Genomic DNA, 22171 nt, shown 5'->3' on the forward strand with positions numbered 1-22171 from the left:
TGGGCTGAATGGCCTACTTCTGCTCCTACATCTTGTGGTCTTATCGGATGAAGAGGGGGGCATGGAGAGGAGAGATGGAGAGGGGGTTGGGGGGGAATGGAGAAGGGGTGGGGGGGATGCAGAGCGGGGAGAGGGAAAGATGAAATGGCAGTGAGGACGGGGGATGGACTGGGACATGTGGGGAAGGAGATAATTGGGGGAAGGTAGGAGGGGATGGGGCAGGGCAATGGGGAAGGGGTTGAGGGAATGGGATGGGGAGAAAGGGTTGGGGGAAGGCGGGGGTTGGAGAGGGGGTACACGGAGAGGAGGAGCAGATAGGACAGAGAGGGGGAGGGGAGGGGACGGAGGAGGAGGAGTGGAGGGGATGGTGACACAGATTCTGACATTCACAAACTCCTCCATATTTTGACCTTTACACCCCTTTCGAAACTGCAATCATTTTATGACACTTGCTGTTTTTTGTGTTGAAGATAATCACGGAATATGGTATTGATTTTTTAAAAAAGTTTATTTTGATGCGTAGCTAAAAATGTAAATATCTACAGAAAATTCAGTCAACAATTCAGGTGTCCAGCTGAAACCATTCTATTACATCTATATCTGTACAATGTAAACCTGCCCCACAATACAGTCTCATTAGAACCACTGGATCAATAAAAAGATTGATGACCATCTTCCTATGGACAACAATAAAAAAATCCTTACAACTTTGCAATGTTTATATATGTAAAGCTCAGCCAGTTATTAACCGGAGCAGTATTATCAGTATCCATCCCTTTGCATACGAACGTAATTGAAGACAGGTTGAGGATATATAATAGTGTTAAGTACACTTATATGAGTGTGTAGGTTACGCGAGCTTCTCACAAGATTTTGTTGTTACTGCAGGTATATATATACACACACATTATTTTCTGCCATTTATGGCTTTTTTCAAACTGAATCTTCAAACAACAGAAGGCTTAACCAGTTGTCATTTAATTATTTTATTTCTTCATTGTTCACTGCTGTTCAGTTTAAGATAATAAGTGCAGGTTTATGCTACAGTGAATCACGCATGATAGAACGATATAGCTCAGCAGAAGGCCATTTGAGCCATCGTGCCTGTGCCAGCTCTTTAATAAAGCTACCTAATTAATCCCCAGTCCCCTGTTGTTCCCCCCTATCCCTGTACATTCTTCCCCTTCAAGTGTTTATCCACTCATGGATCAAAGTACAAGGTTCGCTAACTGAAAATGGATACTTTTTGAGAGAATCATTGCTTCAATTGATGGGGCTCTGATCAGGTGTTAGTTACAGTTCTCAGTTCTTAGTGCATGAGTCACAAAAGGCTTGTATACAGGTACAGCGATTAGGAAAGCTAATAGAATATTTATTGCGAGGGGAATTGAAGACAAAAGTAGGGAGGTTATGCTTCAGTTGTACAGAGCATTGGTGAGAACACATCTGGAGTATTGTTTACAGTATTGGACACTTTATTTAAAGAAAGATGTAAATGCGTTAGAAGCACTTCAGAGAAGGTTTACCAGACTAATATCCGGAATGGGCGGGTTGTCTTATGAGGAAAGTTTGGACAGACTAGGCTTGTATCTGCTGGAATTTAGAAGAGTAAGAGGCAACTTGATTGAAACATATATAAGATCCTGAGGGGTCTTGATGGGGTAGATATGGAAAGGGTGTTTCCTCTTGTGGGAGAATCTAGAACTAGGGGTAACTGTGTAAAAATAACGGGTCGCTTATTTAAAACAGAGATGAGGTGAAATTTTTTTCCCTCAGAGTCGTGGAATTTTTGGAACTCTCTTCCTGAAAAGGTGGTGGAAGCAGAGTCTTTGAATATTTTTTAGACAGAGGTGGATAGATTCTTGGTAAGCAAGGGAGGGGGTGGGAGTGATAGGTTATTGGGAGCAGGCAGAATGAAGACTTAAGGTTATTATCAGATCAACCATGATCTTATTGAATGGCAAAGAAAGCTCGAGGGGCTGAATGGCCTACTCCTGCTCCTTGTTCCTATGTTCGTACAGTTAATTTTAAATACTATCTAGTGGTAACTTAAAGGTTTGAGCCACATAATATCATTTAATTTAGAAGGGATAGTTATACTGTAGCTATCTGGAAAATTGTTTTATAATATATTCAAAGTGATTATTCCTTTTAATTCCATTACTTTCCAAACAGTGGAAAGAACACCTAGATATGGGAAAATAAAGCAATGGTGTGAATAAGGGTACCATTTGTGCATTGCACTCTTTTATTCCTTGCTTTGTGGAGTATTGCTATGAGAGGACAAAGAAGCAATGTATATTTTTTTTAAATCCTCTTTGGGAATGGCAGTGGTAAAACATCAATCAGAAAACAACATGACGCATCTTAAACACAAACAGAAAATTCCAAAAATGCACAGAATGTGAATCAAATTGAAGCGTATAATGTTTTATGAGTTTTAGGCAATGATTCCTCTCAAATTTCATCACCTGTTTGCTTCAGTGCATTGTAGTGCTATTTTGCATGGCAGCATGAGCAGTTTGATAAAGGGGACAACTTGTGGATGTCATGCGCGGTACCTTCATGACTGCTGTGTGTTGCATGCACACACACACGCGTAGCTTAGGGGAAATATTAATTTTGGATGAATTTTAAGGGCTGGATTTTATGCTCTTTTGCTGGTGGGTTTAAATGCAGGGGTCACGTAAAACCAAGTGGGTGGCCTATCTGTTGCCTATCCGCCCGCTAGTGCCCCCACTGCAATTATACTAGTGGTGGGGGTGGTGTCGGGTGGTGCCCACCAATGAGTTAATTGAGATTCTTAAGTGGGCAATGCCCACTTAAGGGCCCCATCCTGCCACTATCGCCGGGATATAATGGGCAGTGGGAGAAGCCCACGCCAAGTGGCCAGCCTGACAGGTTTCTCTGCACAGGACATTGCTTCCCCTCCTCCCTCCCCACCCCCCCAATGACCTCTCAACCCTAGCAAGACCCCAAACACTTACAGTCACGATCCAGCACAGCCAGCCTCCTCAAGCCCGAGTGCAGTACCAGCAGTGGCCACCACTCCAGGTGACGCTGCTGGCACTTGATAGCTGCTGGCCTATGATTGGCCAGCACCTCTCCGAGGCAGGACTTCCTGTCCTTGAGAGGTAGAAGTACCACCTCAAATCAATTAACGTCCAATAAATGGCTCCAGGGCAGCCATTCTTCTGCTGGGCGGGCATCCCCCCCACCCCACCGACTTGTTAGCTGGGGAACGCTGACACCCTGAAAAATCCAGCCCCAAGCTCTTTAACAAGGTCCCACTTTAAATGTTAATCATCTTTAATGGCCTGATTACGATTTCTGTTATTTTAGATTAATAGAATCCATAATTCCATTTTACCTCCACCACCTTGTTTCATCAGTAGCTTCTCAAAAAAGATAATTAACTACAAGCCAATGGGATATTTGGTTTATATGTTGAGTGTTACAAATCTGAACATATCAGGACCTTAGAATATAATTTTTTGCATATTCAACTCCAAGAAAACATAATGCACTTTTGGTCCCCTCTGTAAAATGCTACTGGTTTTAGAATTGTACACAAAACATAACAACCATATGTTCACATCTTGATCAAAATGTACTTATTTTAAAACCTAGATGTTTCTTTGTACTTGCATTTGATCACATGGCCACATATGTACAGATGTAAGGAGCTGTCTATTCTTGCATTACCTGCGTAACTTTAGTTACTTTTGTTACTGTTTTATGCACATCATTGGTGGATGTGACAGATTTGCGAGTAGAGCTGCTCCTCTGGACCAGCGGTACAGCGGCAGCATGGGCTGGCCTGGTGAGAGTGACATTCTTGTGGATGACAGGTATCTGGTCAAGCGGTGAATCAATGATCATGTTTTGCATCTCTCCTGTGCCAGAATGAACTGACCTGTTTAGTGTGACGTTTTTGTGGACAACAGGCAATTGGGGAAGTGATGGATCAACGATCATGCCTTGCGTTCCTCCCGAGCTGACGTTAACCGACTTGGTCACCACAACATTTTGGTGGGTGAATGATGGATCTGCCATCATGTTTATGCCTTGCATCGTGCCAGCATCATGAACTTGCTTGGTCATCATAACGTTTTGGTGGACGACTGATGGATCAATGATCATTGCTGGCATCCCTCCTGCACTGGCATTAACTTGCTTGGTCATTATAACATTTTGGTGGGTGATTGATGGATCAATGATCATTGCTGGCATCCCTCCTGCGCTGGCATTAACTTGCTTGGTCATTATAACATTTTGGTGGGCGACTGATGGATCTGCAATGTCAGGCAACACCTCTGTCACAGGATTTATTGTGGTGGTCACGATGTAATTCTTATGCATCAGCGGTGGGTCAGCAATTATGCCCAAGCCTTGAAGTCCTCCCGAACTGGATGAAATGGATCTCTCTGTCCTCGTAAAGTTTTGTTGGACTGGAAGATCGACATTGATTGTTGAGGTTTCACTCTCAAATTTGCCAACGCAGATATCTGCCAATGTCTTGAATTTTGGGCCTAAATCATCCAAGTCGGAATCTTTAAACTGGAGTTCATCCCCGATAAGGCTGCAACTGCCAAGGGAGCCAACAGGGGAGCCCTCGCCCTCATGATTATAGATCAGGAGACAGTCACGGGCAGGACAAGCCTGATCTTCTGCAGAGCAGTCAAACAATTTCTAAAAAGCAAAACACAATCACAATTGGAATATGCCACAACAGAGGAGCTCTTAAGTTTCCGATTCTCAGCAGGATGTGAAAAATATAAAAACTGGTCCTGCCCAAATTGGCTGCCATGTTTCCTACATTACAAGAGTGACAGCACTTCAAAAAGGTACTGTCAGATGGAGTATAGTGCAGGGAAAAATGAGCTTGTCCACTTTGGTAGAAAGAACAGAAAAGCAGAATGTTATTCAAATGGAGAGAGACTGCAGCACACTGCAGTACAGAGGGATCTGGTTGTCCTTGTACATGAATCACATCTAACAGAGAATTGCCCAATTTTCTGGCATGTATGTCTAAAAGCAATCATTCCTCTATCAGCTGCTATGAAGCAAAATTACGTTATGAAGGTACTTGAAAAACAAATCAGTTTATCCTAGTCTGTAGCATGTCCACCCTCGGCGCATGTATATTAACAGCATTACAGTTCATTTTAACAATTCCGGTCAACCTTGCCTTAAATGCTCAGAAAGTGTGGTTTTAAAAAGGGCACGTTGCTACTTAATGCAAACGGCGACTCACTGTTCTAATCAGTTATCGGTAATAAATTGTCAAATTAAAAGTACCTCATTCATGTACGATTCCACGTAACCTTTAAAGCTGCTCCCAGACAGTGTTCGCTTGTTGGCTGTTTTATAGGAATTCTCTGCCACAGCACCTTTTATGGACATGTTGCCATTGAAAACGTGCTTAGACATGTCCCTCATACAAGAAGTATAGCCGGACATTGAATTTATTGTCTTATGGGCAAAACTTCCCCCAGAATGGATGTTCTCTGATCCTCCTGAAAGGTTTACTTGTGAAGATTTACCCCTAAAACCATCAACTTCACCAGAAATAGATTTCACCGCTGCTCCAGATGCATCAGCTGGAAGTAAGGGGATACTCTATTGGGGGGGAAGAATAGCATAGGTCAGTAATGAACAATTGTAGTTCAAATACATTAACTTCGAACATGGTAAGGATGTGGATGTTACATTTAGAGCGCATGAAACAGGAGCAGGAATAGATTATAGCAGAAATAGGCCATTTGGCCCATCGAGTCTGCTCCACCATTCAATGAGATCATAGCTGGTCTTATAATCCTCAACTCCACTTTCCTGCCTTTTCCCAATAATCTTTGATTCCCTTACTGATTAAAAATCTGTCTATCTCAGCCTTGAATATACTTAACCACTCAGCCTCTACAGCCCTCTGTGGTAAAGAATTCCACAGATTCACTACCCACTGAGAGAAGAAATTCCTCCTCATCTCTGTTTTAAGTGGGTGACCCCTTACTCTGAGATTATGCCCTCTGGTGCTAGACTCTCCCACAAGGGGAAACAACCTATCAGCATCTACCCTGTCAACAAGCCCCCTAAGAATCTTATATGTTTCAATAAGATTGCCTCTCATTCTTCTCAACTCCAATGAGTACAGGCCCAACCTACTCAACCTCTCCTCATAAGAAAATCCCTGCATACCCAGGATCAACCTAGTGAACTTGTATGGCCTTACGGCCCCTCAAGCCTGTGCCACCATTCAAAACGATCATGACCGATCTTCTGCCTCAACTCCACTTTCCAGCCCTCTCCCCGTTCCTTGATTCTCCAAATCCATCAAAAAATCCATCTATCCCAGCCTTAATTAGACTCAATGACAGGGCATCTGCGATCCTCTGGGCAGATAATTCCAAAGTTTCACAGCCGTCTGACTGAAGAAATTTCTCTTCATCTCAGTCCTAAATGATTGGCCCCTTGTCCTGAGATCTGTTTTTTTCACGAAGTGTAATAAAGCCTATTCTGACAGAATGGATAGAGCAACAACTCGCAGTTAAAGGCAACATTAGGTTTTACACCAGCATGGACTGGTTGGGCTGAATGGCCTGCTTCTGTGCTATATATCCTATGTAATCTTAATGCCGTTAAACAGCCCAAGGGACTCCCAAAGGAGGAAGAATCAAACAAAATTCAACATCGAAGGAAATTGTAGGACAAGCTTCATGAAAGAGGTAGGTTCTAAGGAGTATCTTGGGAGAGAGAGGCAGAGAGATGGAGATGGTTGGGGAGGGTATTCGAGAGCTTAGGGACCCAGCAGCTGAAAGCATGTCCAACAATGGTGGAGTAACATGTAAAAGGCCAGAATTGGAGTGCAGAGATATCGAAGTGTTGTACAGCTGGAGGAGAACACAGAGACAGGGAGGGTTGAGACCATGGAGAGGTTTGAAAACTAGGGTGTGCATTTTAAAGTTGAGGTGTTACCAAGCCAATAGTCAGTGTAGGCACGCGAGCACAGATATGATATGCATAGCCATAAAGTTAATAGCTGCTTTGAGAAAAATCCTCAGTATTCATTCCAATTGAGAATCCAACGTACAAGATCACATTGTGTGTGTTTCGATTAGCAAACTGTTTACCATACCAATAAATTTTAGCGAAACACCTGGCTCTCCCATTGCAGTGCTTGTGTTGGGCAAGCTGATGTGCCAGTGGAAGAGGGATCAAGGTAGATGTTAGGACAGTGGGAGAGTAGGTTGACTTCTAAAAGGAAGAGGAATGAGGAAGAAGATGCTGCACAGAATCTTGGATGCATTAGAACTTGTCTATTATTTACTGATCTTCCTCCTCTTCTAGTGAGAATGTTTCTAGATTTCAGTTACATGCATAGATTGGTAAAACTGGGGCTGTTCTCCTTTGGGGAAGAGAAGATTAAGAGGAGTTTTGATCGAGGTGTTCATAATCATTAGGGGTCTGGACAGAGTAGATAGTGAGTAACTCTACCGTGTGGCACAAGGATCTAGAGCCAGAGGGCACAAATTTAAGATGGGGAGATGGTGGCATGGTGTTAATGTCACTGGACTGGAATTCCAGAGGCCCAGGCTAATGCTCTGGGGACATGGGTTCAAATCCCACCATGGCAGCTGGTGGAATGTAAATCCAATTAATAAAAAATCTGGAATTGTAAGCTAGCATCATTGATGGTGACCATGACAACTATCGTCAATTGTCGTTAAAAACCCTTCTGGTTCACCAACATTGTTTAAGGAAGGAAATCTGCCACCCTTACCTGGTCTGGCCTACATGTGACTCCAGACCCGCAGCAATGTGGCTAACTCTTAACTGCCCTCTGAAATGGCTTAGCAAGCCACTCAGTTCAAGGGTAATTAGGGATGAGCAACACGTGCCAGTGGCGCCCACACCTCATGAAAGAATAAGCTAAATTTAAGGTGATTGGAAAAAGAACCAGAGGCAGCATGAGGAAATAGTTTGTTTATGAGTTAATAGATTCGCTGGCAAGACCAACATGGCCTAATTACCCTTGGTTGTGGTGAGCTGCCTTCTTGAATACAAGTAAATGGCTTACTAGGCCATTTCAGAGGGCATTTAAGAGTCAACTGCATTGCTGTGGGTCCGAAGTGACATCTAGGCCAGACCAGGTAAGCAGGGCAGATTTCCTTCCCTCAAGGGCATGAGTGAACCAGATGGACTTTTATGACAAATCCAGGAGTTTTATGGTCACCGTTATACTGAGACCAGCTTTTTGTTCCAGATTTATTTAATTATTTGAATTTAAATCCTCCCCAGCTGCCGTGGTGGGATTTGAACCCATCTCTGGATTACTAATCTAATAATATAACCAATATGCTACTGTACTTTTTCAGATTCAGATCCATCAAGGTCAATGTTAGTGAACATGGAGCTGGTCCTACAATGAAGCCTCTCATTTTGTGCTACCTCTTGATAAATTCCTAACCCCTAGTATTTTATGGAAACCTTCACAAAATTACTTGCCTTTCTCTTCACCCTTTAATTGTTCTTTGAACAATTTTTTTATGTAGTAAAGTTTTATTAAAGGGAACATCAGTTGGACTAAGAAGCCTGAGCCCTCAGAACACAGTGCAGGACAGGAAGATAAAACATGTTGTTTTGAATACAGACCGTGTCTGTCTCGCCGCCACCTTCAATGTTGTTATTTTCCAGGTATCCCAGAGGTTCAATGGGGATCTGTTTAAAGTGTCCAGGCAGTCCTTGACCTCCACCAGCAAGACCACAATTGCAGAACAGCAACAGGAGAGGAGCCACTGCAGATGAGCAATTCGACAAGGTTAAAAACGTAATTTATTAAAGCTACTGTCAAGCTCTGGTTCCTTGTGAGGACAAAAAAAAACATATTGAGCACTGCTCCTCATTTCCCCCTCCCCCCCTCAGCAATGTTGGCTGCTGGTAATATCCACATAATTGCATAGTCATACTTGCCATAGAGGGAGGGCAACAAAGATTCACCTGACAGATTCCTGGGAAGGCGGAATTGTCCTATGAGGAGACTGGACCTGGATTCTCTGGAGTTTAGAAGAATGAGAGGTGACCTCATTGAGATATACAAGATTCTTTCAGGGCTTGACAGGGTAGATGCAGGGCTGTCTAGAACCACGGGACATAGTCTCAGAATAAGGAACAGACCACTTAGGACTGATATGAGGAGGAATTTCTTCCCTCAGAGGGTGGTGAATCTTTGGAATTTTCTTCCCCTTGGGGGCTGTGGAGGCTCAGTCATTATGTTGGAGATCGATTTCGATAGATTTCTAATTATTGAAGATATCTGGGGCTTTGAGATGGTGTGGGAAAATGATGTTGAGGCTGAAGATCAGCCATGGATCTAACTGAATGGCAGAGCAGGCTCAAGAGGGCGAATGGCCTACTCCTACTCATATTTCCTATGTTCCTAGGTTAGAGTGGAAATGTGTGGTGGCAACACTCTACCCACAATGTGCATGGAATGGTGCAGACGGTAACCACTTAGCCCACTGAGCTTGTGCCACTTAGCCACAATCCCCTCTGCGGTTTCCTCAGTGTTCCAAATCTCTCCTCCATCTATCCGATCTTTCTATTTTTACGGGGGACCTCCTGTCTCTGACCCAGCTTGGCTGGAGTTCACCAGAGAAGGTGAAAGGTCAAAGGTGCAAAGGGTGATGGGTTAGTTTAAAGTTCCCCCCCATCTCTTATAAAAGCTGCTGACATTGACAAAAGAACAAGAGGTGAGATAAACAGGAGTTATTTTGCATAGTAGCTTATTACAATCTTAAATACACTGGATGTGGGAAGCAGATTAAATAGTTACTTTCAATAGGGAATTGGATAAATACTTAAAGGGAGAAACAAAGTTTCAGGTTTCTGTGGGAATAGCAACGTATTGGGTCCAATTAAGTAGCTTTTTCAAAGAGCCAGTATCGACTGAATGGGCTGAAAGGACTTACTCTATGCTACATGAGTCTATGTTCCATTGGAGAGGGTACAGAAAGGATTCATGATCATGGCTCCAGGGATCGGGAACTTCAGTTATGAGGATAATTGGAGAAAGTGGGGCTGTTCTCCAGAAGGGAAGGTTTGAAAGAGTGTTCAAATCGTGAAGGGTGTGAGCAAGGTAGATTGAGAGAATGAGAAGGATTGAGAACCAGAGGGCACCAATTTGTGGTGACTGGCAAAAGAAGCAATGGCAAACAAGGAAAAATGTTTTTACGCAGCGAGTGGTTAGGATCTCGAATGCGCTGCCAGAGATTGTGGTGCAGGCAGGATCAGTCGATGCTTTCGAGGTGGAAGTGGATAGTTTTCTGAAGAGAAAAATATTTCAGATCCATGGGGAAGAGCAGGGGGAGTGGGACTAGGCGAACTGATCTTGCAGAGAGCCAGCACTAGGAAGAGAGCTCCAAAGGCTCTCAACCCTCAGAGAAAACAATTCTCATTTCTGTCTTAAATGAGCGACCCCTTATTTTTTAAACAATGACCCCTAGCTCTAGATCCTCCCACAAGAGGAAACGTCCTCTCCACATCCACTTTCAAGACCCCTCAGGATCTTAAAGGTTTCAATTAAGTTGCCTCTTGCTCTTCTAAATTCCCGTGGATACAAGCCCAACCTGTTCAACCTTTCCTTATAAGACAACCCACCCATTCCTGTTATAGGCCAAATGGCCTCCTTATGTACTGTAAGCATCCTATGATTCTACGTATACAAGCAATCTTCCATGGTGATGCCTATAAAGAGACAGGAAATCTGCTCTTGTGCTGCCCACCTCACCATGTAAATTGGGTCCTGTGGTGGCAAACAGATTGATAGGAATGGTAGGTTAAAAAAGTTAAAATAATCAACATATAAGAAATAGCCCACATCCGTATGCAGCAAGACATGGACAATATCCAGGCTGGCGCTGACAAGTAACATTCACTAGACAATGCCATTGAACATCAAAGGGCGATGGATGAGTGCAAGTAAAACACTCAAGAAGCTGTTTGAAATTTACAGAATACCGAAAGGCCTGGATAGAGTGGACGTGGGGAGGATGTTTCCATTAGTAGGAGAGACTAGGACCCGAGGGCACAGCCTCAGACTAAAGGGGAGACCTTTTAGAACAGACATGAGGAGAAACCTCTTTAACCAGAGAGTGGTGAATCTATGGAATTCATTGCCACAGAAGGCTGTGGAGGCCGGGTCATTGAGTGTATTTAAGACCGAGATAGATAGGTTCTTGATTGGTAAGGGGATCAAAGGTTACAGGGAGAAGGCGGGAGAATGGGGTTGAGAAACTTATCAGCCATCAGACTCGATGGGCTGAATGGCCTAATTTCTGCTCCTATGTCTTATGGTCTTACAAGGGCCAGGCAATGACCACCTCCCACAAGAGAGAATCTAACCATCGCCCTTTGACATTCAATGGCATTACCATCGCTGAATCCCCAACTATCAACATCCTGGGGGCTACCATTGGCCAGAAACTTAACTGGACCATCCATATAAATATTGTGGCTACAAGAGCAGGTTGGAGGCTAGCAATTCTGTGGTGACTAACTCACCCCCTGGCTCCCCAGAGCCTGTCCACCATCTACAATGCACAAATCAGGAGTGAGATGGAATACTCCCCACTCACCTGGATGAGTGCAAGTGCGACACTCAAGAAGTTGCAAGATGCACTGCAGCAATACACCAAGGCTTTTTCGAAAGGACCTTCCAAACCCATGACCACTACCATTTAGAAGGACAAGGGCAGCAGACACATGGGAATACCAGCACCTGGAAGTTCCCCTCCAAGTCACTCACCATCCTGACTTGGAAATATATCGGCCATCCCTTTACTGTCGCTGGGTCAAAATCCTGGAACTCTCTCCCTAACAGCAATGTGGGTGTACCTACACCACATGGACTGCAGGGGTTCAAGAAGGCAGCTCACCACCATCTTCTCAAGGGGCAACTAGAGATGGGCAATAAATGCTGGTCCAGCCAGCGACACCCACATCCCATGAAAGAATATAATAAAAAGAGGACACAGTGACCAACATTGGCTTTGGTTTATTTATGTACTGTCTTTAACTTAGTAAAATGACCCATGGTGCTTCATGGAAAACTTAGTAAAAGAAATTTGATGTTGAGTCACAAAGAGATATTAGGAGGTTTTAAAGAGGACCTTAAAGGCTGAAGGAGTGGTTGAGGTGACTATTATGAATGCATTTCAGGTGAAGCTAGATCAGCACATGAGGGAGGAAGGAGTAGAAAGATATGCTGATAGGGATAAGATGAATAGTGGTGGGAGGAGGCTCTTGGGGTTTAAAAACTGGCATGGATGGGTTTCGCCGAAGACTGTGCATTCTTTTACTTACAAAGTAGTAACAAAGCCCCAAGAACCATGAAGCCGATAGCGGAAGCACCGAGGCTGGCATTTTTTGAACTCGTTTGCCGTTCTTTGACTGGATAGCAGCTCAGATCATTGTCAGTGCACTCGATCACATTTACATCCACATTGTGTACTTTGCCAGACCCCTGCTTATCTTCCACCTTTATTGGAACTTTGAAGGTGTGTGGCCACAGGTCAATCAGTGGCTGAAGCTCCGCACTCGTATCTTTTGAGAAGAGAAAGGGACAGATGTTAAAAGGTATTAGCATAATGAATAAACAACACATTGTGAACAAAAGCCTGTTCTGACAAAAAGGCTGTTGAGTATTGCTGAAAAGAGAGACATGCTGCTGAAACTTTTTTCCTTTCACTCATCAAGACCTACCCAAGAATGCCAAATTTCAAGCAATCACAACAATTCATACTACAGGAGAAGAGGGCTGGCAAGTGGACTGAGCCATCGTCATGGAGAAAGCAAGGAGTGAACTTTAGGCTCTCCAAGTTCCACGGTAACTCACAAAAGGTGCAAGGCTTGAACATATTCATTTTGTTTGCAGAGAATGGGTCCCTGCGTATGAAGGTATGTCATTTCTAGCAAACGTAAATGAGCCACACTATGAGCTCGACTGATTATCTTAAATTAGCTGTTAGTGTAGCTATTAGCACACTCAGGATTGTTTAGCAGGTGCTGCCCAACCACAGAATCACTTTTAACAGCAGCTGTTTTGTTTTGGGTTTTGCAAGTATGGGCTGGTTGAACACGGCCTGTTAGTTTCATCGTTAGCTGAGGTAGTTGAACTTTGATAGTCTTTAAGACTACAAAAAGGATTTTATAGGCTAGACATGGAGAAGGACATGCATCCTTTGTTGCACACATAACCACTCAAGTACCCCACTTGAAAGGGGTACTACTACCCCACTTGAAAGGGGTACTACTACTCCACTGTAACAAAAATAAACAAAAAACTTTGTAGGAAATTTAATAGCTTGAATTAAGATGACATTACCCCAAGTTGATAATGCACTCCAGCCCCGCGCCCCCTACCTCCCAGTTCAAACTGAACTGAACCCCATGGAAGGCCTCAAACGCACGAGACACCATGTGCTCCTTCCCCAGGGATGTAGCTATGGAAGACGGTCAGGGAGTTAGGCCGAGTAACCCCCCTCGACCGCCTGCAGGCTGGGCCTGTTAATGGCCACCTTGGCCTGGCTCATGAGCAGTCCCTTTGTGGAGAGGCACTGGAGAAAGCCCAATAAAGATTTACGAAGACGATACCAGAACTGAGAGTGCCCATCGGCCTGTAGAGACTGAACAGGCCTGGGCTCTTTCCTCCCGGAGAGGGAGGGGGGCTGACGGAGATCTTTTAAGTTATGATGAGGTCTTGATAGGGTAAATGTAGAGATGTTCCCACTTGTGCAGGAGTCCAAAACTAGTGGCTATAAACGTAGTCAACAACAAAACCAATCAGGTAAATATTCTTTACACAGAGGGCGATGAGAACGGGGAACTTGTTACCACAAAGGTTAGTTGAAGTGGATAGTATAGATACATCTAAGGGGAAACTGGACAAGGGTGAGCACAAAAGGAGGTTCACATGGAGCATAGACGTCAGCATTGGTCCAGTTGCTCCGAATGACTGGTTTCTGTGCTGCAAATTCAAAGTATTTCTACGTGAATCAGGTTCACTCTTCGAAACATTACCACGCCGCCCGCTCTTACCATTTCTACGCAAAATCTTCCATTTGTTGGTGACGCCTGGTTCATCCACGAGTTTGAAATTATAAGGGGCTGCGTTTGGATAGGAATCTGCATCGAAGGCCGTGATGGTCAAGGACCTTGCGTTCTCGCACATGCAGGGCTGCAGATTGCTAATGATGGGAATATTATCGTTCTCGTCGTCCACATCAAAAACGATGGTACCCGTGGCCGTTTTGGGAACAGGACCTGCGAGACGGAGAAAGGGGATAGTTTATTTTGCAGAAAAACACAAGCCGAAGTTAAAAAAAAACACTGAGGATGCAGGAAATCTGAAATAATAATTAAAAAAAATAAAACACACACACACTCAGGAAACACTGGTAAGAGGGTGACATTTCAAATAAATCACAGAAAGGATTGACGACTGAGAAGATAAACAATTCTGGACCCAGAGGGGGCAATCGAGATGTGGAATCAATTCCTCTAAAATGGACTGAAATGGTTGCTTGAGAAAGGGAATTATTAAAAGCGTTGGGGGAAACTATCAGGAAAGTGGGATAGTATGAATTAACTCATGGAAGAAAAAAGTATTGTAATGGGCTGAATGGCCTGTAACTTTTCTGGGCATACAATGTTGCTTGCCAACCCCCTGTATGGTGGTTAACTTTGGAACCTGAAAACTTGCCAAGAAAGGAAACAGGATGCCTTTGATATCGGATGTCTTTGGAGGATTCTAGGCATAAACCAGGGGATTTGATACCCAACACTGAAGAAAGAAAATGCCCAGAACAGCCCCCAGTTTCGTCAATCCTCTGGTAAAAGGTGGCTTGGTCATGTCACCCGACTTCCGTCATTGTGGCCGGCCTATCAGGTCACGCACTGGGCTCCTACTGAGCGCAGAAGCGGAGGTCAACCCAAGATGAACTGGCGCCAGACTGTCAGTAGCGATCTCCAGAGACTGGAGTGACACAAGAGCACTGTCTGTGGACAGGAGATAATGGAGTGCTTTGTCTGCCCCTGGATGTGAGTCTCTGGATGCGGGAGCCACTGAGTCTAAGTCGTACTATGAAAATCCAGGTGAACGGACCAATAAGTGGCCTGAAAATGATTTCCCTATCTTATCCGGCAATTTACACTTCAATATACATTCGCAAGCTAGCAACCCTGAGTGGCCATTCTATATAGATGTGGAAAGCACTGTGTGTCAAGTTAGAAGTGGGGAACACATCAATATGATGAGGTATATTAGAGACAGAAAAAGCATTCCTCTACACCTTTTCAGAGCTTTTATAAATTGGCCTACAAAGCTGGACACTCTATTCAAAGTAGTCCCTGGCTTACCATCACTATCTATGGCCAATATAGTCATTGTGTATTTTCCATCAACAATGTACTCGGACTCTCGGTCAGGCAGTTTGTTAAGGGTAATCTCCCCAGTTTCAGGGTTAATGTTGAAGTAGTTTGCTAGATCTGTATTCTTTGCATATCTGTTTGAAAAAAATAGAAGTTTGTGTTTGTTTTTTTGAACACATATGCACACACAACTAACACACAAACATGACACGTGTGCGCCCACATACACCCACACACCTGACACACACACACACACACACACACACACACACACACACACACAGACGCTGACACACACGTGCATGCAGACAGCTGGATTTTATGCTCCCCCGCTGTAGTAATTATAGTTTAGAGGATATAGTTTTAAGGATAATCCTGTGTTGTAAGGTCACATGATCTGTGTAAGCCAATCAGTTTGCACCGCGGGGAACCTCTAGGAGGGGAGTTCTTCTTTAGTGATAGAGTTTGATGCACACATGTAGCTGCTGCTGTCTTGTAAATAAAGTTCAATGTTTGCACCAAGTTGGAAAATCAACTCTGTAATAGCCGCCTGCGGGTTTGAAGGCGGGGGGTGGGGTGTGGGGGGTACATAAAATCTAATGGATGGACTTCCTGCCAACCGCCCACCCTGACCTGTCTGAACCTTTACAGACATGGGAAGGTGCAACTTGCCCATCGTAGGCCTGAGGCCTGCAGCCACTAATTTTTGCAGTTTCATACTTTTGCACTTTAATTTGGCCTTGCTCTTAATCTTAAGCCTATATTGAATTTTTAAAGTCATTTTCTAGACCCTGATTTAAAACCAAGTGTGATTGGAGTTTGACTAAGCCAAATAATTAAGCAATACTAATCAATTATTAACTGTAGACATATTTTCCACAACCTTGTTTTTCATATTGGTCATTCACAGCTGGTGTTTCATCTACATCTTTGTTTTCCCTTTTTAAGCAGGACTTAAACAAAAGACAACTTTTATTTTTGTATTAGCAGTCCTTTTTCTTAGTGTATTCGATGACCCTTGAACTACATGCCAGGATAATGAATGACCTTCCACATGGGGTGGTCAACCACGCTATGAAGGGGAAAAGGTGGAGTTTGATTGATGGACAACACAACCTGACTGATGGCAGATGGAAGACGCCATCAAACGATGCGTAAACAACTTGACTATTGAGAAGTCTGCAAAGCCTTGCAGTGCCGGTGAGGAGAAACAGATAAGGACTCACGTTTGGAGAAAGTCTCGAGAGGCTGGAACGCAGATGGAAATTGGACTTCAAAAGGGGCAGAGCATCCGACAGTCAGAGCTGCGGACGAAGTGGATTGGCCAGCCCTTCAAGGTGATGGACCGTCGACCGAACGACTGGCTGGAGCGTCCACCCCCTTTGTAAGGTTATTCAGAGGCTTGGGGCAGAGTTTCTCGCTCGGCGTGTGGGTGCGGGCCCAGCTCGCTCGAGCACGAGGTAGCGTGCGGTGACCTCGGGTGAGTGTACCGAGGTCACCACGCACTGGTGTGATATTTGGCCTGTCGTGATATTACGCGACAATTAAGGGGCCTATTAAGGCCGTGAACGTAGTAGTCGACAGCGATTTTTCGTTGCCAGTCCAAAGCTACGGTTGGCCGACGGGTGACTTGGTCAGGCGGCCTTTGCCTTTCTGTGGGGATGAGGGTACCGATATTAATTGGGGGAGAAAAAAAAAGAGAAAAATGTTTGGACAGAGTTTACATCAGCCCCAAATGCTCAGGTGACTGATCCAGACTTCAGCACTCACCCACCACCCGTGCCCACCCTCCCACCCCCACCCCACCCCCCCCCCCGGCCGCGCTCAGCATTTCAGCGCGCCTTGCGCGCTGGCTCGGCTGTTAAATCGGCCAGCCGGCGTGAAATGGCGGCCAGGGGCCCACTGACTGGTGCCAAACTCAAAATCCTGCCCTCGATGATGTCTGAACCAAGGGGAATGTCAAGGAGCTGTCGTGAACAGGCCAATTTGGGGTTAACATTGTAATACAGTATGTGTGGTATGTATGTAAAATTGTCTTTCTTCCTTTCATTTTCTATCAAGCATTATTAATTATTTAGAAGCTGTCCAATAAAGATTGTTGTTTTCGCACATTGCCTGGTATTGAGTTGGTCATTTTGCTCATCCAGAGTATGGCTCCAAACCTAAGTGAGATTCCATTAGGGGCTCTCAACCCCTTACACCACTTTTGGACTCACTGAGGCCCTTAAGTGGCCAATTAAAGGACTGATCTTGCCCTCACTGGTATTTTACCCATTCAGCAAGGCAGGTGGATCCTCCTTTGCAGTCCCCCTGGGTCCACTGGAGGCACTCTGCCCCACTCCCCAACTGTGCTGGGGGCCAGTGTCTTGGTGAATCAAATAACTAAGGCCGTAGAGAGGGCTTTAAACTAAATAGTTGGGAGGGTGGTTCTGGAGAGGGGATTCGTAGGCTTCTAAAGCAAAAGGATATGGCATCATCGTAGGGCAGCTATTTAGGTAATGATACCCAGAACGTGACAGAGAGGGCCAGAGTGTACAGATATAAAAAAAAAGCAGCAAATAGGATCAAAGGGGGAAAAAAATGGTAAAAAGGCAAAATTAATGGCTCTTCACTTAAATGCACGTAGTATTCAGAGCAAAATAAATGAATTAATGGCACAAATAGAGGTTAATGGGTCTGATCTTATTATAGCCATTACGGAGTCATGGTTACAAGGAGATCAAAACTGGGAACTAAATATTCAGGGGTATGTGACTTTTCGAAAGGACAGACAGGCAGGAAGGAAAGGGTGGTGGGGTAGCTTTGTTAATTCGAGATGGAATAATTACGACAGCAAGAAATGATCTTGGATCGGAAGATATATAATCCATATGAGTGGAGGTAAGAAATAATAAGGGGAAGGAGACACTGGTGGGAGTAGTCTTTAGGCCCCTTAACAGTAGCTATATTGTAGGACAGAGAGTAGATCAGGAGGTAATGAAGGCATGTGAAAAAGGCATGTAAATTACTCATGCATGGCTTTAATCTTCATGTAGATTGGGAAAATCAAATTGGCAGAGATATCAATGAGCAAGACTTCATAGAGTGTATTCAGGACAGTTTCCTAGAACAATATGTTGTGGATCGAACCAGGAATCAGGTTATTTTGGATCTGGTAATGTGTAATGAGGCAGGTTTAATAAATGATCTCAGTGAAAGACCCCCTAGGAAATAGTGACCATAACAGTCGAATTTAGCATTCAATTTGAGAGTGAGAAACTTGGGTCAGAAACAGCTGTGCTAAACTTAAATGAGGGTAATTACAAAGGAATGAGGGCAGAGTTGGCTGGAGTGGACTGGGAAAGGAATTTAGCAGAAAAGAAGGTTGATGAACAATGACAGATGTTTAAGAAAACAGTTCATGACTCACAATGAATATATATCCCAGTGAGGAAGATGGATTCTAGTAAGGGGATAAAGCAACCATGGTTAACCAAGCAAGTTAAGGATAGTATCAAATTGAAAGAAAAAATATACAATGTGGCAAAGATTAGCCAGTGGATTGGGAAAGTTTTAAAAACTAACAAAAGATGACCAAAAAAAGGAGCAGAAAATAGAATTTGCAGGTAAACTAGCAAGTAATATAAAAATAGACAGAGCTTCTTTAATTATATAAAAAGGAAGAGAGAAGCCAAAGTGAACGTAGACTCCTTAGAGAATGAGACTGGGGAAATAATAATGGGGAACCAGGAAATGGCAGGGAAGCTGAATGAATACCTTGCATCGTTCTTCATGGTAGAAGACACTAATAGCATTCCAAAAATAGGAAATAATCAAGGGGCAAAAGCGGGGGAGGAAATGAATACAACATCTATCACTAGAGAAAAAGTAACAGGGAAACTAATGGGGCTAAAGGCTGATACGTCCCCTGGACCTGATAGGTTGCATTCTAGGATATTAAAGGAAGTAGCTACAGAGACACTGGATGCATTGGTAATAATCTTCCAAGAATCCTTAGATTATGGAAAAGTCCCAGAGGATTGGAAAACTGCTGATGTAACACTCTTATTCAAAAGGGGAGGGAGATAAAAAAAATGGTAACTATAGGCCAGTTAGCTTAACATCCTTCATTGGGAAAATGTTGGAGTCTATTATAAAGGATGTAACAGCAGAGCATTTAGAAATGCATAATATAAATCAAGCAGAATCAGCATGGCTTCATGAAGAGGAAATCAAGCCTGACAAATTTATTAGAATTCTTTGAGGAGTTAGCAAGCAGGATAGATAAAGGGGAACCAGTAGATATAATATATTTGGATTGTCAAAAGGCATTCGATAAGGTACGGCACATAGGCTACTTAATAAGATAAGGGCCCATGGTGTTGGGGGTAGTATTTTAGCATGGATAGAGGATTGGCTAACTAATAGAAGAGAGTTGGGATCAGGGGGCATTTTCAAGATGGCAACCTGTGACTAATGGAGTGCCACAGGGGTCAGTCTGGGGCCACAATTATTTACAATATATACTAATGACTTGGATAAGAGAAGTGAATGTGCTAACTCCAAGTTTGCAGATGACACAAGAATAGGTGGGAAGGCAAGAGATAAGGATGACACAGAGTCTACAGAGGGATATAGACAAGTTAATGAGTGGATAAAAACTTGCAGATGGAATATAATGTGGGAAAATGTGAGGTTATGCATTTTGGCAGGAAGACTAGAAGAGCTGAATATTATTTAAATAGAGAAAGACTGCAGAAAGCTGCAGCACAGAGGGATTTGTGGGTCCTCGTGCATGAATCACAAAAAGCTAGCATACAAGTTCAGCAGGTAATAGGAAAGGCAAATGGAATATTGACCTTTATTTCAAAATGAATGGAGTATAAAAATAGGGAAGTCTTGCTAAAACTATACAAGGCACTAGTTAGACCACACCTAGAATACTGTGGACAGTTTTGGTCCCCTTATCTAAGGAAAGATATACTGACATTGGAGGCAGTCCAGAGAAAGTTCACCAGGTTGCTCCCGGATATGGAGGGATTTTCTTATGAGGAGAGGGTGAGTCGGTTGGGTCTGTACTTATTAGAGTTTAGAAGAATGAGAGGCGACATTATTGAAACATATAAGATTCTTAGGGGGCTTGACAGGATGGATGCTGAGCGGTTGTTTTCCCTTGTGGGACAGTCTAAAACCAGAGGGCATAATCTCAGAGTAAGGGGTCACCCACTTAAAACAGAGATGAGGAGGAATTTCTTCTCTCAGAGGGTAGTGAATCTGTGGAATTCTTTACCTCAGAGGGTTGTAGAGGCTGGGTTGTTAAGCATATTCAAGGCTGAGAGAGGCAGATTTTTGATCAGTAAGGGAATCAAGGGTTAAGGGGGATAAGCAGGAAAGCGGGGTTGAGGGTGATCAGATCAGCCGCGATTTCATTAAATGGTGGAGCAGGCTTGATGGGCCGAATGGCCTACTTCTGCTCCTATGTCTTATGGTCTTAAGGTCATTCCTCCCCAACCTCTTGAACCTGGCCCCCCCACACGCCTGTCATGCTGAGACCCTGATCCCTGGACTTGCCTGCGCTCCTTGGTGTGGTGGGGGCTGCCTATAGTCCCTGCCGTCACCATCGTTCCTGGCTGGTGCTGCTGGGACGACAGAGTTGCTCTCTAAGGCGTGACTTCCTACTGAGATAGGGGTGGAAGTTTCATCTGAAAGGAATTATTGCTGCTTCCAGTGTTAAACTGCTGCAGGACAGCCATTTGGAACTGTGGGCTTGATCCCCACCTTTTTAGCTTGGTGGGGTGGCTGTGTCCCGTAAAATCCAGCCCACACAAACTACACATACAGAGGCAGATAACACACTGGCGCACCCACGACACAGGCGCACCCACGACACAGGCGCACCCTTTTACCTGGTTCTTTCACTTTCTTTCCCAGTATCAGCACTGATAGCTGGATATTTTCCAAATGATTCGCCAATTTTGATTTTTGTTCTATCCTCAGTAATACTGATTCGCTTTGTCGTTGGTTTAAATGAAAATCCTTCTTTCTTATCTTTTACATTGACTTTTATCTTGATTGGTTTGCTGATACCACCTCCACCTCCACCTCCTCCACCTCCACCTCCACCTCCACCTCCACCTCCACCTCCACCTCCACCTCCACTGATAATGGATGAATGATATTGTGCTTTATTGGAGATTCGAAGGATCAGATTCCTGATTTGGGATTCTTCATAATCCAGCTCCTACAAGGGATGGGAAAACCAAATGTCAAAGGTTGACAAGTATGGGGAGACACAGTAAACCATATCCAAGCAAATTCATTTTTAAGTCAAAATCCTAAGTCGAACAAAAGATATTATAAGTTGCTGAAGGGAAATACGTTCAAATTGAGAACAAATCATAAAAAGAGAGACTAATTTAATTTAAAACGTCATAAATTCAATTATTAGGAGATTTCAGATAAAACAGAAGTAGGAAAATAGGAACAGGAGGAGTCATTTAGCCCCTTGAACCTGTTCTGCCATTCAATTAAATCATGGCAGATCTGTCACTAAACTCCATATAAGGCCATAAGTGGCCATTCAGTCCATCGAGTCTGCTCCGCCATTCCATGAGATCATGGCTGATCTGATAATCCTCAACTCCACTTCCCTGCCTTTTCCCCATAACCCTTGATTTCCCTGACTGATTGAAAATCTGTCTATCTCAGGCCTTGAATATGCTTAGTGACCCAGCCTCTACAGCCCCCTGCGGTAAAGAGTTCCTCA

At 43.9% G+C, this 22171-nt stretch overlaps 1 protein-coding gene across 1 annotated transcript in view; it reads right to left on the reverse strand.

The window, feature by feature from the left end:
- Positions 1–1585: 1585 nt before the first annotated feature.
- Positions 1586–22171, reverse strand: part of LOC121278863 (desmoglein-2-like) — a 58607-nt gene continuing 38021 nt past the window's right edge. Inside the window, exons 10-17 of the mRNA XM_041189320.1 lie at positions 21542–21646; positions 21312–21496; positions 15415–15560; positions 14095–14319; positions 12361–12600; positions 8653–8795; positions 5302–5622; positions 1586–4692 (exon numbers count right to left, since the gene is read on the reverse strand). Coding sequence (XP_041045254.1) covers positions 3691–4692; positions 5302–5622; positions 8653–8795; positions 12361–12600; positions 14095–14319; positions 15415–15560; positions 21312–21496; positions 21542–21646 — 2367 coding nt within the window. The 3' untranslated portion in view covers positions 1586–3690. The remainder of the gene's footprint in view (positions 4693–5301; positions 5623–8652; positions 8796–12360; positions 12601–14094; positions 14320–15414; positions 15561–21311; positions 21497–21541; positions 21647–22171) is intronic.

The sequence above is a fragment of the Carcharodon carcharias genome, chromosome 6 (assembly GCF_017639515.1).
Source record: "Carcharodon carcharias isolate sCarCar2 chromosome 6, sCarCar2.pri, whole genome shotgun sequence".
NCBI lineage: Eukaryota > Metazoa > Chordata > Chondrichthyes > Lamniformes > Lamnidae > Carcharodon > Carcharodon carcharias.